The sequence below is a fragment of the Danio aesculapii genome, chromosome 12 (genome assembly GCF_903798145.1).
Source record: "Danio aesculapii chromosome 12, fDanAes4.1, whole genome shotgun sequence".
Classification (NCBI taxonomy): domain Eukaryota; kingdom Metazoa; phylum Chordata; class Actinopteri; order Cypriniformes; family Danionidae; genus Danio; species Danio aesculapii.
The window spans coordinates 23,627,151-23,643,805 of NC_079446.1; the positions used below are offsets into that span (position 1 = coordinate 23,627,151).

Sequence of the window (16,655 nt, forward strand, 5' to 3'; positions counted from 1 at the left end):
TTAATCAGTTGGATGTAATCAACTGATACAAGCATGTTTAATAATGATTTAAAATGTTGCTAGCCATATATATATATATATATATATATATATATATATATATATATATATATATATATATATATATATATATATATATATATATATATTGCTAGCTAATGTTTATTATTATCCTACATTTGGATGTAATGTGTTTTAAAATGTTAGCGTTGATAGATTTTGCTACTAATAGATAAACCTATGAAGGTCCTAAAATGGGTGGATTTATATGAAATAAGAATTTCTGACATCCTCAATAAAAGTCTGTGGGATTTTTCAAGTCTGATGAGTTAGTCAAAATAATGTAGTTCTATACAGAATCCAAAGGCTTTTTTTCTCTTCTTGTTGATTTTGTTTAGATGATCATGATATGCTCATTCATTTTCTTTTCCGCTTAGTCCCTTTATAAATCAGGGGTCGCCACAGCAGAATGAACCGCCAACTTATCCAGCATATGTTTTACACAGTGGATGCCCTTCCAGCTGCAATCCATCAACGGGAAACAGCCATACACACTTATTTGCAGACATACACTACGGACAATTTAGCTTACCCAATTCACCTAAATTGCATGTCTTTGGACTGTGGGGAAAAGCGGAGCACCCGGAGAAAACCCACACGAACATGGGGAGAAATCATGAAAAAGTTTTAAAAGAATGTGAAGAGTTGCAAACATCATATACTGTACATAACTTTGTAGTTTCAATGCTGTGGCCTTGAATATGGACATTTTAAGATAAGCAGGTGAGTGTTCATTATTACTATTTTAATGTTATTTCTTTCAAATTTATAAATATATTTATATTTGACAGTTCAAAATTACATTTTTTGTTCTGCTTGTTTTTGCGCCTGTAAAAATGAAAATACTGTGCATCTGCAAACCTGTAACAGCTTGGCCTGGTCCTGTACTTTGCTGTAATTTTGTTCCATTTCTTTCAACAAGGTACTCAGTCTGGAGACAAATGACAGATGATCATTTATACCAAATGTTTGCAAATAAAACATCTATTGGCACAAGAAATTCCGCTAAAAAGGTTGATTTTACTGAAGGTTTTCAGTGTCCTGGATTTCAAGCTGTTGCTGTAACTCAGTTCTCTCTTTCTTCAGCACAAAGATCTTTTGAACAGCTTTCTCATACTTTTCTTGAAGAGGAGTCAGTGACTGTGGATGAATTAGTTAGATAGAAATCATACATATTTCAATTAGACAGTTTAAATTATTCACAAATCTTTGGAATCTTTCTTTACCTCTTCGATGGTATTATAACTCTGTTCATCTGGCAGTGGTGTTTCCGGTTTATCCTTTGATCTCAAATCCTCCATGGCACTCTGCAGTTTAGTGTAAAGACACAGGTATAATCACTTTATGCACTACTAAACATATATAGTGGTGTTTCGCAATGACGCCAGTCCAAGAACAATGCAGTAAAACCAGTATTACCTTAATCTATTAAAACAAAAATATTAAAAGAACTAAAATTAAACAAAAATAAAAATGAGAAATATTACACAAAAAAGAAAACAAATATTAAAAATATAAAATCAAATTCAACTTAATTATAAAACGTATTTTTTTTTAATGAAAGCGTAAAATGTAAAAAAAAAATCTAAAATACTAATGCATACTATAATATATGAAAAATACTGAATTAACACAACTTGATTACTACAATTACTGCAATTATTAGAACATTCTGACAAAAAAATGGATACAAGGCACAAATACTTTTAACAATGACACTGCATAACAAACCTGACATGCAGGTCATTACAAAAAAATCATTTCACACCTTTATTATCCACAAATAACAAGAATTAATAATAATAAAAAAATAATACATACAATTCACACACACACATAAATACATATATACACATATACATATACATATACATATATATATATATATATATACTAACCCTGAGTCGGCTCAACTCATGCAGTCTTTCATCCAACTCATTTCTCAGGATTGTATTTGTTTCTTTCAAGGACTCGATCTCCTTCAGAAAGTCTTCTTTCTCTTTCTCCATTATCTCTGCCTGCTCCTACTCACAAGGACAGTCAATAAAGCATCTGTTTGATTTTTTTTGTAAGGTTACTATTGGTAATCTATAACATTTTAGATTAACTATGTCGTACCTGTGTTGTTATGACCAGCAGGTCCTTCTCCAGACTGCAGTCCAGGCTTGCTTCTGGGTTTTGAAAGCAGAATGGAGTGCTGGCTCCTTTGACATGCCCACTGCTGTCTACATAGCAGAACTGGTAAAACTCCCCATCTTCCTTGGGCAGATAGCTCTCTGAGGATGCAAAAATTGTTCATTAAAGGCCAACCTTATCTATCTTACCTTACCTCTATCTTATTTTACCCAATCATCCCCATCCATCGAATTGGCTCTCTCACTGTCACTCCACTCCACCAATAGCTGGTATAGTAAGCGCACTGGCGCATCATCCAAGTGGATGCTCCACACTAGTGGTGGTGTGGAGAAACACAACACCCCCAATCCCCCCACCCCCCTCTTGATTGTGAAGCGCTGTGGGTGTATAAATGCGCTATATAAATACACATTACATTACATCTGAGTCACAGTCCCCCAACACTGTGAAGGCCCCTTCATTAACATATTATATCAGAAGTTTCAAACTTTTTTCTTTATAATCAATCATTGTTAGTGTATTTTTATAATATTTGAGATTTGTTTTGTTTGATACTTTCTGTATAGGTTGTAAATGTTTCATTGATCCTTCCACCTTTTTATCATTTCATTACTTCTGCTTCCATCAACACTCACTTATCATTGAAGTAAAACTTTTAAATGGCTAATAGTCTAATAACGCTTTTAAAGCTTCTTCAGCCAATCTTAAAATTAATATACATTTTAAATATTGTAGTTATAATCATCAATTAAATTTAAAATTCATGAAATTAGAGTTTTTTTTCTCTCTGAATTTGTAGATTTTATTGTTAACTATTGCTATTTTATCATATAATTAATTTCTTAAAATGTATTTATTGTATTTATTTCAATTCAACATAAATCTGTTTAGTGTGAAATCAATAATATGAATTTAGTCAAAGATTTCAACTTGGTTAAAATATGGCAAGCTGTGAAACACAATTTTAGTTATGCATAAGTTTTTATAGTCCAGTGTTGTGTTTTGTATTTATGAAGCACCATTGTCCTGCAAGACACGACATTTCGCTCCTCTGTATGTCCACACATGTAACGGAATGACAATAAAGCTCAACTTGACTTGACAATACTAAGTAACACATTTATAAGTATGAAACACATTGAATGTATTGACAAATACTGTATATAATCCATTTTATTAAATATTTTATTAGAACTATTATTTATTCCAACCTATTATACATTATTGTAGTAGTACTGTTTTATTCACTCTTATTTTCTTTAACATATTGTTTCGTTAACATATGACTAACAAATATGCATCTCATTTATTACATCACAACAAATTTTATTTGCAAATAAAATGCAGATATGATACAATTACATTTTTCCAACAAAATTTTTATCCATCTGATCTGAATAATACAATGATGCATTATTTATTCTAGATAAAATTCTGAATTAAATATACCCTTTTATTATTTATCCTATTAATAAGAGTCTAAACATACAGTTAAAAGTCTATCAAATCACTCCAGAGCTGGAGAAATATTAAATAAATATTAAGATATTTTGATATGGAAAAACTACTCTGCCATGATCAAGTAATCTGCGCACTGTTGCTTTACACATTATTACTTGCCAAGAAAGTGCATGGCAGCAAACCAAATTCTTGAGACACTTGACACATCACAAGGTCCCCTGATATAAGAGCTCTGAGTAACATAGATGTGGTGTTCTACCTTTACTAAAATAGCAGCATGACGTCACATTCACAGCACTGATGCACCAGGAACTTTTACCTAAAGCAAATGTTGACTTCTAGAGTGACTGGAGATATTATTTACAATCCCATTTCTAAAAGAGTTGGGGCATTTAGAATAAAGTGAAATCAAGATATTATAGATAGGAGATAGATCTGGACTGCAAAACCTATGTATAAAATGTATATGGCCCTTTCATTAAAAGTAGAAACAGACAATCATGATAGATTGGGCTAAACTTTTGCTCAATCCTCAATTCCAAAAGAATTAAACACTAATTAAATTGAGGTTTCATGGGACACACTGTTTTAAACATGCCTCTGTCCCATTCTTTTGGAGTGTATTGCCAGGATAAAAAATAGTTTAACAGAATACAATTTATTTTGGCCAGAGGAAACGTTTTAAATCTTTTCTTTCTACTTTGGACAATTAAATAAAAGTTAAAGAGAATTATAGTTCACCCCAAAATTCTGCCATTATTTACTCACCCTTTATTTGTTTCAAACCTTCATGATTTTCCTTCTTCAGTTAAACACAAAGGAAGATATTTTGAACAATGTTGGAAACTTGTAACCACTGACTTCGCCTACGTAGCATTTCTTTTTACTATGGAACTCAATAGTTACAGACTTTCAGCTTTCTTCAAAAATATCTTACAAAAATAAAATATATTCAAAATATCTTCTATGTTCAGCAGATAAAAAAAATGTGAAAAATTTATAAGAAGGTTTTTCAGACCTCTGACATTTATGCAGTCGACCACAGTTTGTGTCATAGAGCGAAACACTGAAAAGGAGATTGAGAGGGAGAGAGGTATTTCCTACCTTTGAAAATCACTTGTTCAGGTTCAGCTTGGTCCAGGTGAGGGGCTTCCACCCAAACATAGTTATAATATTGTTGTGCTGAATTCCAACCAACCTGGATGATTTTAAAGACTAAATTAAACATCATTGAAAAGCAATATGGCAATGCACAACAAATAAAGCATCACAAAATATGATGTATTATCAGTAATCGATTAAAATGAGTGTCTGTTGTTGATTACTCACTTTGTAGATACCGATCCAGTCCCTGGGGTTGGGCTGCAGGTCTCCAGTGAGTGTGAACCGGCAGGTCACGGCAGTGTTCGGCGGGTATGACGGAGGAACGTCGTTAAAAACTACCTGAGCGAATGACGATGTCTCCATTATAACGATCGACTCTTCCTCCGTTCTGTCGCTCATGACGGGGTTCATGGTGGGGAACCGTCACCTTTTAATGGGTCAAAAGTTTTAGTCAAAAGATATAATGTCCGGTTTGTTTGTCTTTGTTCAAGTTATTCTTTCACTTTCAATTTTTACGTGACTACGTTTTTTACGCTTTACGTAACTAACACAAAAATAAAAGACAAATAGCATCGACTGACAAGTTTGGTTAGGTTTGATTTTGTTACCTCGGCGCGTAACGTTAGCCTAAATTAATCAAAGAAAGTTAGGTTCTAATTTAAAGACAAAACATTCTAGATCCAGCTTGTAATCTTCAAAAATTGAACTTTACACTGTGGGCAAACGCACTATTTGACACGTTTAGCCTACTAACGTTATTCGTGTTATTAGGCGATTTATAAACGTTTACAATAAACAACTGCCAGAACTAAATAGTTACCTGAACCTCCTTCGGCCGCAGTGCTGTTCGACAGGCTGTCAGAAACACGACTGTTTCTATAAATGAAACTGTAGAGTAAACAGAACCAACTGGGAGATGTAGTTCTGAGCACACGAGAGAGACTGATGGGGATTCCCGTTTATTATGTCATACAGGGTGTGAATTATAGACTGAGAATAGCTCTCAGAAATATTATTTCTTAATTCTTAGGTTAAAACATTGATATTGTGTTGTTAAAATCCGAATGTAAAGGAATTTATATGAATAACTGTTATATCGCTATGAATAAGAGTGAATATAAACATTTTTAGCAATAAAAAAATCTTACGAATTATTTCTTTTTGCTTACAGTTCTTCAAATGATCATAAAGAATCCGGTTTTTGCAATTTAAAAAAAAAAGAAAGAAAAAAAGAAAAATAATGACATCCATTGGAACTATAAATACTATAAAAAGAGTATTGTCAAGTACCCATTCTCTAGATTTGGTCCTCTGCTTTAGACCAATCCCAGTGCACACACATGAATGAGAAGTGAGAGCACACATAGTGAGCATACACCCAGCGCCTGGGAGCAATTTAGGGATCGGAGTCTTGTTCAGGGGCACCTCAGGTGGGTATCAAAAATGACGAGACTGCGGTTCATTCACTCCCCCATCATCAATTCCTGCTGGGCCTGGGAATCAAACTTGCAACCTTTCAATTACAAGTCCAACTCTAACCATTAGGCCACAAATGCCCCCTATAGAAGGCAATGACTGTTTTTCCCCAACACTCTTTGAATATATCTTCCTGTGTTCAAAAGAAAATGAGTAAACCATGACAATTTTCATTTTTGGGAGAACTATATATATATATATATATATATATATATATATATATATATATATATATATATATATATATATATATATATATATATATATATATATATACACACACACACACACACAGTGACTTCACTATACACTCAAATGGCCTTCAGTTACCAGTCTTAAGGTTGAGAGTTCAAGGCTTCTTGAGATCCAAAAAAAAAAGAATTTACAAGAATTGTGTATTTTCTCAGGAAAATACACAAAGAACTGAAAGAAATAATGGCAAACGTTTTAAAAAAAAAAGCCATCACAAAATCTGCCAAGGTTGAAAATTCTGCAGGGACTGATAGATCACCCTTGGGATGTGCTGGAACAGGATAAGTGCAGATAAGTGGTTTGTTTGGCGCAATTATTTACAAATGTCTACAAATTTTTTTTTTTATAAATCAAATTGCATCTATTTTAATAATTGCATCAAACGAACCAACTGCATCATACAGATTGACTTGCTTTACAAAGCATACACACATAACACTTGCTAATAAATGAAGGAGGGAAAGATACTACAAAACAATCAAATATATAATATGTACTTTATTTTAAAAAAATGACAATTTTACACCAGAATGACTAAAATGTGGCAGTTAGTCCTCAGTGAAAGCAGATAAACTGCACTCTTGGTGACTTTAACTGTTGGTCAAGAAAAGGCACCAAGGTTGAGGCACTGAACAAATAACTGTACATAAGCATTTCTTAAAAATGCACGTCTTAACTGGGACAGAGCACAAAACGAGGTAAAATATACAAATGAATGCAATGTCATGATGAGAAGCAGTATTCTGAAAGGTTGTTACTGAAATTCAAAGCAGAGTATAAAATTAGTTTATTATATATACACAGATGACCTATTTTTGCTATTTTTAGTGGATTTCAAGTGTGAAATGGCATAAATCACAAAAACATAACACAAAAGACATCTTATAAACATATTAGGGCAAATACGAATAGGCCATCACTCAGAGTTCTTGAGCTTGTCTCCAAATGAAGGTTTTATATATTAGGAATCTCATTAGCATTTTCTTTTTTACTTAAACTACCCATATGAGATCATGTTTTAGTGTTGACATCTGCCAAATAAAGTCCACCATGTTTTAAATCCAGTCTATACAGTAATGATGTAATACAAACTGTTTTAACCATGCATCTTTTTAAAATGTCCAAGCAGTGCAGCTAACATTTTCATGGAAATCATGTCCTTTGTAGGACAAAGCAGCCTAAAACAACAGATTAACACTTAAAAACTCCAGAAAATGTAGCTACCATAAAAGTTGGGTCACCAATAAAGGTCATGTGAACACATGGGCATGTTTTAAGGCAAAGGGACTTCAGGAGAACATTTTAGAGGACAAAACCCAGTGCTTGGTGGGTAGAAAAATCTATTAAAGAAAAAAAAAACATTGTTAAAATAGAGTAATTATATAAAAAAAACAATACAACTATATCACAGTTCACCTCAATTACTAGCATAAAGTTATAGTATATTAATATATAAATATTCAATTCATTTGATTAGACTCACCAAGAGAAACTGACAGCCAGGCAAATGGCTATTATCAGAAGTAAAACAGCAAGGCATATCGCAATATAGATCTTTTTCTGTGAACAAGACAAGACAGAATGTTGTAAAGACTCTTCGTTTTATTTTAGAAGACCACAATGTATCATCATGAGGCACGAGTATTAATTAGTTCTGCATGAATCCATATTTTCTGACTCTTAATAGCTCAGTAGGCATTTTGACTTTTTAAATGAACCACCAAGGACCACACTTTCATCTAATAATCTTTTTGTATTATTTCTATTGATGAAATAAAGTCATTTAAAATATCTTAAATATTTATGCTTTTTTCCAGACTATTTTCTATAACATAAAATTATATGACAAAATAATATAACAATCATTCTGTCACAACTTAAAGTAACAGTAATTAATTAATATTACAACAAAATCTCAACGTGAATTTAAAGTGTGTGAGAAAATCATCAAACTTAAACCGTTTTAGAATAAAACTGGTTAAACTTGTCAACAGAATTGTGGAGTTTGGGGTTCATTTTATACAGTCCAACTTTAAGTCTGTACTGCTCTAATAGTGAACAGCCGCAAAGATCATCGATCCTCTTTTTCAGCTCCAGCCATCATGCATCATGTCTGCTAAAGGGTTTTTCCCCCATGTTGTGAGAAACCTCACCTCCAATCCTCTCTGAAACCTCATTCACAACCCATAACTACTGCAACAAGGAACATCTCACCTCCCCTCCTCCCACCCTATGAAAACTGTTTGCAACGTAGGGTTGCACCATATTGGAAAAATCTGATATTAGATCTGATATAGAGAAATGAATACAGTTTCACAAGATAGTTTGAATAGCACTATTTGTCAGTTTTCTGGGGAGTCTGACAGTATATTCAGGTACAGACATTGAATAACCTAAATGCAAACAATGATTTCATACTTTGTTTTGCTTCTAAACTAAATACCAAAAAATTCTAAGAGCAGGTAAAAATATATATATTTTTTTTTTACCATCCTGAAAAAATTTGTCAAAATTAGGATATTTTATCCTTAAAACAAGCTAAATTATCTGCCAGTCGGGTAAGTGAACTAATCTTGTTTCCACTTTACAATGTAGATATTTGGACTAGAAACAAGACAAAAATTCTAAGTAAGGTTTTTTTTTTTTGCATAAATCATATAAATTCCATATAAATACAGTGAATATATACAGTTTTGTAGTTCCTGCTCAATTATAATTTAGACTCAACATTGCATATCTTTGCGATTGAAGATGCGCACATTCCGATATCAATTCCAAAATGATATATTGTGCAGCCCCACTGCAATGTATACATCATCATACTTATGAACAATAGGCTGATGATTAATGCGATTATGCAATTAATTGTCTGATTTGGTGTTTAAGTATGTGCTTTGAGAGATTTGTGGCTATTGTTTGCTTTGTCTTGTTTGCTTCATGTTCGTTACTTTCTTTCTACTGGCTTATTTGACCCCTCGAAACTAATTCTTGTAATGTCCCTTAAATGTGATTGCTAGTCCTTGTAAATAGTTTGTAAACACTGTAAATAATATTACTCTAGTAAGGAGTCTGATGCCAGTTTATTTGAGAAAACCTTTTGATCTGTTAGGTAGTTAGGGTAATGAACTGTATTTTCTTTCGTTTAAATAGTTAAAGTAGATGTTTTAAATAAATAAAATTGGTTTTAGTATTCTAGACTTGTCAGCTCCTGAACTCCCAATAAATTTGTGATTTCATATTTTCTTTGTCTCGGCTTAGACTGATGTTGTGCACCTCTCCTAGAAGATGCGTAACACCTGTGAGACACCACATGTAGCTTTACTGCATGTCGTGACATGTAACAGAATGTCAATAAAGCTCAATTTGTCTTGACGATAAGCTTAGAAATGAGAAAAACTCATTTTTGCTCATTTGGGATAAAAGAAAATTAGATCATATCCTGCAACTGAGAATTCAGAATTTCAAAAAGTCAGCATTGTTGTATATAAATATACAATATGTTGTGTATATATAAATATATACATATTAGACCTGCAACAACAACAAAAAACACAAGAAAAAAAAGATGATAAAGTTGCAATTACACGTTGGACAGGAAATGCCGTTTGTTTCACTGACTCACCTTCCGCACTTTTTTTGATGTTTTTACAGCAGCGTCTGTGTCTGCAACCGCCTTTTCCACATAGTCATGGGACATTTTAATGTTCGACTCAATTCGGTCCACCATCTCACCCTGAAAAAATTTGAAAGAAACAAATTGGAAATAGTTGGATTTAATAGGTCCTTTGTTTTTGAATTTACTGGACATAAATGATCTGCTAAATATAGCAGACCATCTCACCTGTGCTTCCACCTCCATTGCAAGGTACTGAAACATGTCATGTAGCTCTTTGATGCTTCTCTCCAGTTTGATGATCTCATCGTGTCGTGACTCGATCTCATTCAGAGCTTGTCTGGTCGCTTTTGCATCATTCAAAATCTGAGAAAAAAAGATTACATTTTTATAGCAGGAATAAAGACACTAAACATTAATTGTGAGGTGAACACAGGACACAATGGTGAAATGTTTCATGGTGCTGATGCTTTCATTTCAGGCAAAGGGCGTTGAAGGATTTTAGAAAAGAAAAGAAAATATGTGCTGATGGTCAAAAATCACTGTAACCAAAATTTGAAAAGGGAAGTGGAAATCTAGAGAGGAGGTACTGAGAATGAGGTGCATTTACTCTAGGAATGCTTTTAATGATGTTGACAAAGCAGACTTGTTTTATCTGAAATACAATTCTAAAGATAAATAAAAATATCTGAAGATAGTTATGAAGATGTCCAGGATCTTTAGTTCCAACTGTACACTTTTCTTGGCTTGTTATATGGCATTTTCCCACTACTTCAGGCCACATGGGCCAGGGCACAGAAAATGCCACTGAAATCTCATTATTTATCATATATGATTTGATCACTTACTAAAAGGACAAACAGCTTAATCAACATCATCAAAAACATGTTTTAACATCATCAAATAACATCAACACATTTGTTCTTAAGAGGACCTTACCAAAATGAAATATCCGTTTCCAAAGAAAGCAAAAGAGAAGACTTTAAAAGTGACTTTAAGAAATCAGAAGACTGCAGTAAAAATATCACACTATTGTAGAGCTGCACAACTGATCACTTAAAGAATTGTAGATTCAAAAACCCATGTGAGCTTATTCTTTAACTATTATTATGATGTCATAAACTATTGCATTACATGTCATTGTGTTAGAATCATACACTGGAGGATTGCAATCTCAATTTTAAAAAGCAAATCGAAAAAACTGTTACTCAGGTCAGCCTGAATTATGCAGCTCTACTTAGTTGTGAACCGTTTTATTCAAGGAGTCCCATTATGCTTTTTTACATGATGCTCTCAGGCGTTCAAAAAATCTCTGAAGCTTCAGCTCAAAATATCTCCAATATCATTTATTACAATGCTGTACATCAGGGGTGCCCAACCCTGTTCCTGGAGATCTACCTTTCCGCAGACTTCAGCTGCAACCTTGATCAAACACACCGTTAATTACCAAGTGCTCCTTTTGATTCTACTTAGTTGGGTTAGTGGTGTAAACTCTGCAGGATGGTAGATCTCCAGCAACAGGATTGAGCACCCCTGCTGTACATCTTTTTAGGATGAAAGTTAAAATATGCTGCTTTTTTTCTTTAAATGCAAATTAGATGCATCTCCCCGCCCCCATTTCAAGAAGTAGGCAGTGCTTTTAGATCTTGTGCGTTAAACACTATGGTGAGAAAAAACACATGCACACATTTGAAAGTCAGTTTAATCCTGCTTGGGGACATATTACATAAAGTTTGATATGTTAGTTTAGGACTATTGAGATTGTATTACAGAAGTAAATCTTAACTCGATTTATTCTATCTTAGATAATCATATCTTATCTATAGATAGGAAATTTGTTCGACAATCCACTCTCAGGTTTGATAACTAGCAATCAACACTGCACTACTAACGAGTCGGAGTTAGAGTAAACAACAGTCAAAAAACAAAACGTTACTGAATTATTGTGATTACAAGTCTGTAATTAAGTGTTTTGTCATAGAAATGTAACTGTAATCTTCAGGGTCCTTGAAGAATCTGTGCAATTAAACAACTTTTTTCTTCATTTTCAAACAATAAATGTAACCCTGTAGTTGAACAGTGCAATTACATATATATATATATATATACATGCATATACATGCATATATATATATATATATATATATATATATATATATATATATAAATTTTTATTATTATTTTTTTTTACATTGTACTGAGTTTCATCCAAAGTTTTGTAAGAGTGAACTTTATTTTATTTTTTTTAAACCGGGGCCCAGAGTGTAAATAAAAATAAATTCATAAAAAGATTAGATAGGGAAAGCTCTGCGTTTGTCAATGTAGTCTTAAGTTTACTACTGCTAGAAGATAGGTCATGACTACAAAGTTCTAAAGAGACTACAAATTTTAAAAAAAAAGTGTTTATGGTGGTAGAGAATAATTCATTTTAGATTTTCTTTCATGCTCAAACAGAAACCTTACACAGTAAAGAATATTAAAAAAGTGTCAAAGGCACAATAGGACACCTTTAAAGTAGAAACTAAGAAATTAATAATTAGGAATTGTCCAAAGACTAAAGAAAACACACACACAGAAAAAAATAAAAAATAAATAAATAAATAAAAATCACTCACATTTTGTGTGAAAACATCTGTTTGTCCACTTTCAAGCATTGTTTCAAGCTCGTCATCTGACACACTGTTACCAGCTGCAGAGAAAACCATGAGTGAATAATGCGTGATAAAAACTACTACATATTATACAGCATGAAATTCTTATAGATTTTACAAACAGTTGTCCTGCTTAGTTTGTTTGGAAAACAGTGAAACTTTTGTTTTATTTTTCATGAATGTTTGTTGAATGGAATGTTTAATGATTCAGAGAAGACATGCTTAAGTGACAGACAGAAAAAAGACAAGGAATGAAAAAACAGACATACAATAGAATGAGAATCACCGGATAATAGAAAAATAATACAAATAGAAAAATGAAAATAAAATTAAACCCAGAACAATGAATAACAGAACAGAAAAAAAAAAATAGAATGACAACACTAGAACAAGATTAGAACAAAAAATAAACAGAACACTAGAAAAAACCATAGAACAAAAGCAAGAAAGATGACAAAAAACAAACAGAATGGGAAATGATAGCTAGAATGATATGATAACTATAGAATGACATGCAGAATAATAAAATACAAAGAACGACAGACAGAAAGAACTATAGAAAACATGTACAAAATTAACAGATGCAGGAAAAAAGATAGAAAGAAAAAAAGACAGATAGAAAGAAAAATAAAACAGATAAATTAATAGAACATCAGAGAGATGTTCAGCATCTATTTACTTGCTAGTATTTTGAATGTTACCTGTGATTTAACCTGATAGATGTTGTAACTATTTAACACGTTTAAATAAATCTCTCATGAAACAATTTTAAAATTAATAAAGCAACTAAATTGATCGTTTGTCAGTCATGGAATTTAAAATTATCGAAAATATTATTTTAGATTTAATATTTACTATATTTAATATTATAAACATCATATTAGAATATTAGTCCTGTGCAAGAAATACATATCTCTCTCTCTACATCATCAAGAGCAATAGCTGAGAAAGCTTATTGTAATAGTAATAATTTAATTTATTTCAAGCCAATGCAACATCAGCCCTTTTGCCCTTTACTGTATAGAAAAAACAACAACAATGTTTTCAAAACCAATGTATACATACTACAGAGCCTGTGTAATATCACACTTCAAGCTGACTCCGCTTAGCAGCAATGAAACCCAACTGTGTCGTCACTTTGCATTGGATCTTGCTGGCCCAAAAAGATGTATGTGAACACACAAACAGACGAAAGCTGACTGAAACGATAGCCGAGATTTGCACCTGCGCAAGAGTCTGATAATCTAATAATTCATATCATTGAATTATCATTGGAAATATTTAAGAAATGTAGTGAAATTCCATCCAGACTCTTTGTAATCCTTCTTGGCTCGAGTTGTTTACCTGCTACAACACTTATCTACGTCACACTCGTGCTCTGATTCGTTCCTGAATAACCAGTCAGAGCGCTCTCTTCAGCTGAGGGTCTGACGCCGATGTTAACCCGGCGAGAGGCGACACGTAGAACACACCAAACCAACTAGCCTGACTGACGGACAGATGAAGCCCAACAGCAGACTGTTGGCTTGGTGTGTCCCGGCCCTTACAGTGCATTAAAAAGATGACTTTGTGAGAATGCTAATAAGATCAATGAAATAAAGCACAGCAGAATAAGCACATACTGATTTTGAGTTGTCTTTTAATCCTCTCCACATTGCGGTCTCTGTATTGGGCTTGAATTGTATTACAGCGACCCATCAGTTCCAGGAATTCACGGGACAAAACACCATGCTTTCAAAAAAATGTTGAGAAGACATTCAGGATCAGATTATTCTCATTCAAAACAACTCTGTTTAAGTTTATATATATTAAAATAGAAGATATAAAACCAACCAACCTGAGTTCTCCTCATTCTTACATTCACTGGGATATATTTTTCTTCAACTTCCAATTTCTTGGGTTCAAGACCTGTGATGTAAATGCAGTTGAATTTTTCACATTTGTTAGGTTGAGCAGAAAAAAGTCTGATTATCAAAAAAAGCTTTATTTGTAGAAGTTTATTTGTCAGTCTCACTTTTAATTTCTTTTGGATCTGGCTGGCCATGCCTTTGATGTCTTCTCTGAGTGACTGCAGCTCCTTTTTCATACCTGTGTTCAACGAGAAATATTATACTCAATCACGTACTTTTCTTTGACTTACTCTCTTCGTAATTATAAATAAAAGTATTGTTTTTTTTTAATTAATCATGACTAATCTTAGACAAAAATAAAAGGTTTTAAAAGTATAACATGTCATGTACACATATTGTGTATATATAAATGCACACACCATACAAGAATAACTTTAAACATACATATTTATCACTATTAAACATATATACATTTATAAATATATATATATATATATATATATATATATATATATATATATATATATATATATATATATATATATATATATAATATATATATATATATATATATATATATATATCTTATTTATTTTTTTATATATGAAGAATTATTAGCCCCCTATTGATTTTTTCAGTTCAGTTCTGGCGAGCTCTGAGAAGTGTGTGATGGTCGCGCTACAGATGTATCACTTTTTTATTTCAATAATGTAACGTAACATTTTATTTTGCGACGGATGTTTGAGTGTCTTTTTCTTTTCTTTTTGCCAACTCATTGTTGTTGACTGGCATGTATGTAGTCAACAGCAAACGCATAAAGGTCAATATGAAGAGCGAAAGTTTCTGTCTCCTTTTATATTCCTTAAAGTCTCCGGGTAAACGCTGAGACACATGGCACCTGTCACAATACCGATGGCAACAGAGAATACTGTAGACTGTAATATACTGTAGGGAGATATGCTTGTAGACGGATGGCATTTCATGTCACGTTCAGCCTTATAATCTTAAAATGTGAGTCAGCAGTTTTGTCATCACCTTAAGGGGGTCACACACCTGAAGCGCCGCTTCACATTACGCTATAGATAATCGTTCAAATACTAGCTCTAAAGTGACGTTAGTGAATTAGTAATGGCTTCTGCTGTTCTGATGTCAGCTGCAGATGTAAATGAATGGCGGAAGAAAGTAGTTTCTAATACAAAGGGTTTTAGACTCGCCGTGTTTGATTTTCTTTTTATATAAAAGATTGTGCCGTCAAACTGTTGTATAAACGCAATATCACACTCGTAGAAGTGTGATATGGCTGTATATCAGCACTGGTGGGTCGCACCGCACGCCTCCCACCAGTGCTGATACAGAGCCATATTGCACTGCTACTCGTGTGATATTGCTCCTATATATATATATATATATATATATATATATATATATATATATATATATATATATATATATATATATATAAATAAAGCTAAACACACACATGGTTGTATTCATATAAACAACACATACACACAGTACACAAAATTATGCAAGTGATTAATCAAAAACCCAAGTAAAAGCTAAATTACTCACTGTCCTCTGGAAGTGCACTCCTAACACTGTTTTCTGCTTGTTCTCCAATTCGGAAACCTTTCTCTTAAGAGTTTCAAGACCCTCTCGAATCTCATGAACCTACATAGAAAAAAAGAAAATATATTTTCATGACAAGTTTCAAAGGAAACTTTCCAAGCACAAATATTATGGAATCAGTAACCCAAATGTAATTGGTGTGTAACGTTTGGCAGCCTGCATTCCTTTATTACTGTATGCATGTGCATGTTCCTAATCTATGGTGGCGGAGAGAGCTCAAACATACAGCAAGCTAAGATATGCATATAGAAAACACAAACATATCTTAAAATACTCTTCATTAATTTGAACACATGGGCAAGCAAATTCTCACAACACATGCAAATAGCACAGACCATGTCAGAAATGTGTCGGGGAACCCTAAAGTGACAAACCCGGCTACCTCCTATTTAGAGCCTGTCAGGGCTGCTGTCTCAGATCTAA

At 33.0% G+C, this 16,655-nt stretch overlaps 2 protein-coding genes across 2 annotated transcripts in view; both read right to left on the reverse strand.

The window, feature by feature from the left end:
• The window catches only part of calcoco2 (calcium binding and coiled-coil domain 2), a 13,132-nt gene extending 7,944 nt beyond the window's left edge, over positions 1-5,188 (reverse strand). The window contains exons 1-7 of the mRNA XM_056469253.1: positions 4,987-5,188; positions 4,762-4,855; positions 2,179-2,336; positions 1,959-2,084; positions 1,287-1,367; positions 1,085-1,200; positions 922-991 (exon numbers count right to left, since the gene is read on the reverse strand). Of these exons, the coding sequence (XP_056325228.1) occupies positions 922-991; positions 1,085-1,200; positions 1,287-1,367; positions 1,959-2,084; positions 2,179-2,336; positions 4,762-4,855; positions 4,987-5,172 (831 nt within the window). The 5' untranslated portion in view covers positions 5,173-5,188. The remainder of the gene's footprint in view (positions 1-921; positions 992-1,084; positions 1,201-1,286; positions 1,368-1,958; positions 2,085-2,178; positions 2,337-4,761; positions 4,856-4,986) is intronic.
• Positions 5,189-6,972: 1,784 nt separating this feature from the next.
• Positions 6,973-14,664, reverse strand: LOC130238382 (syntaxin-4-like). The gene is made up of 7 exons (XM_056469378.1): positions 14,591-14,664; positions 14,376-14,484; positions 12,718-12,791; positions 10,331-10,468; positions 10,112-10,222; positions 7,973-8,049; positions 6,973-7,829 (listed from the first exon to the last, which is right to left on the reverse strand). Coding segments are annotated over exons 1-7 (525 nt in total). The 5' UTR covers positions 14,606-14,664; the 3' UTR covers positions 6,973-7,828.
• Between the last annotated feature and the right edge of the window lie 1,991 nt (positions 14,665-16,655).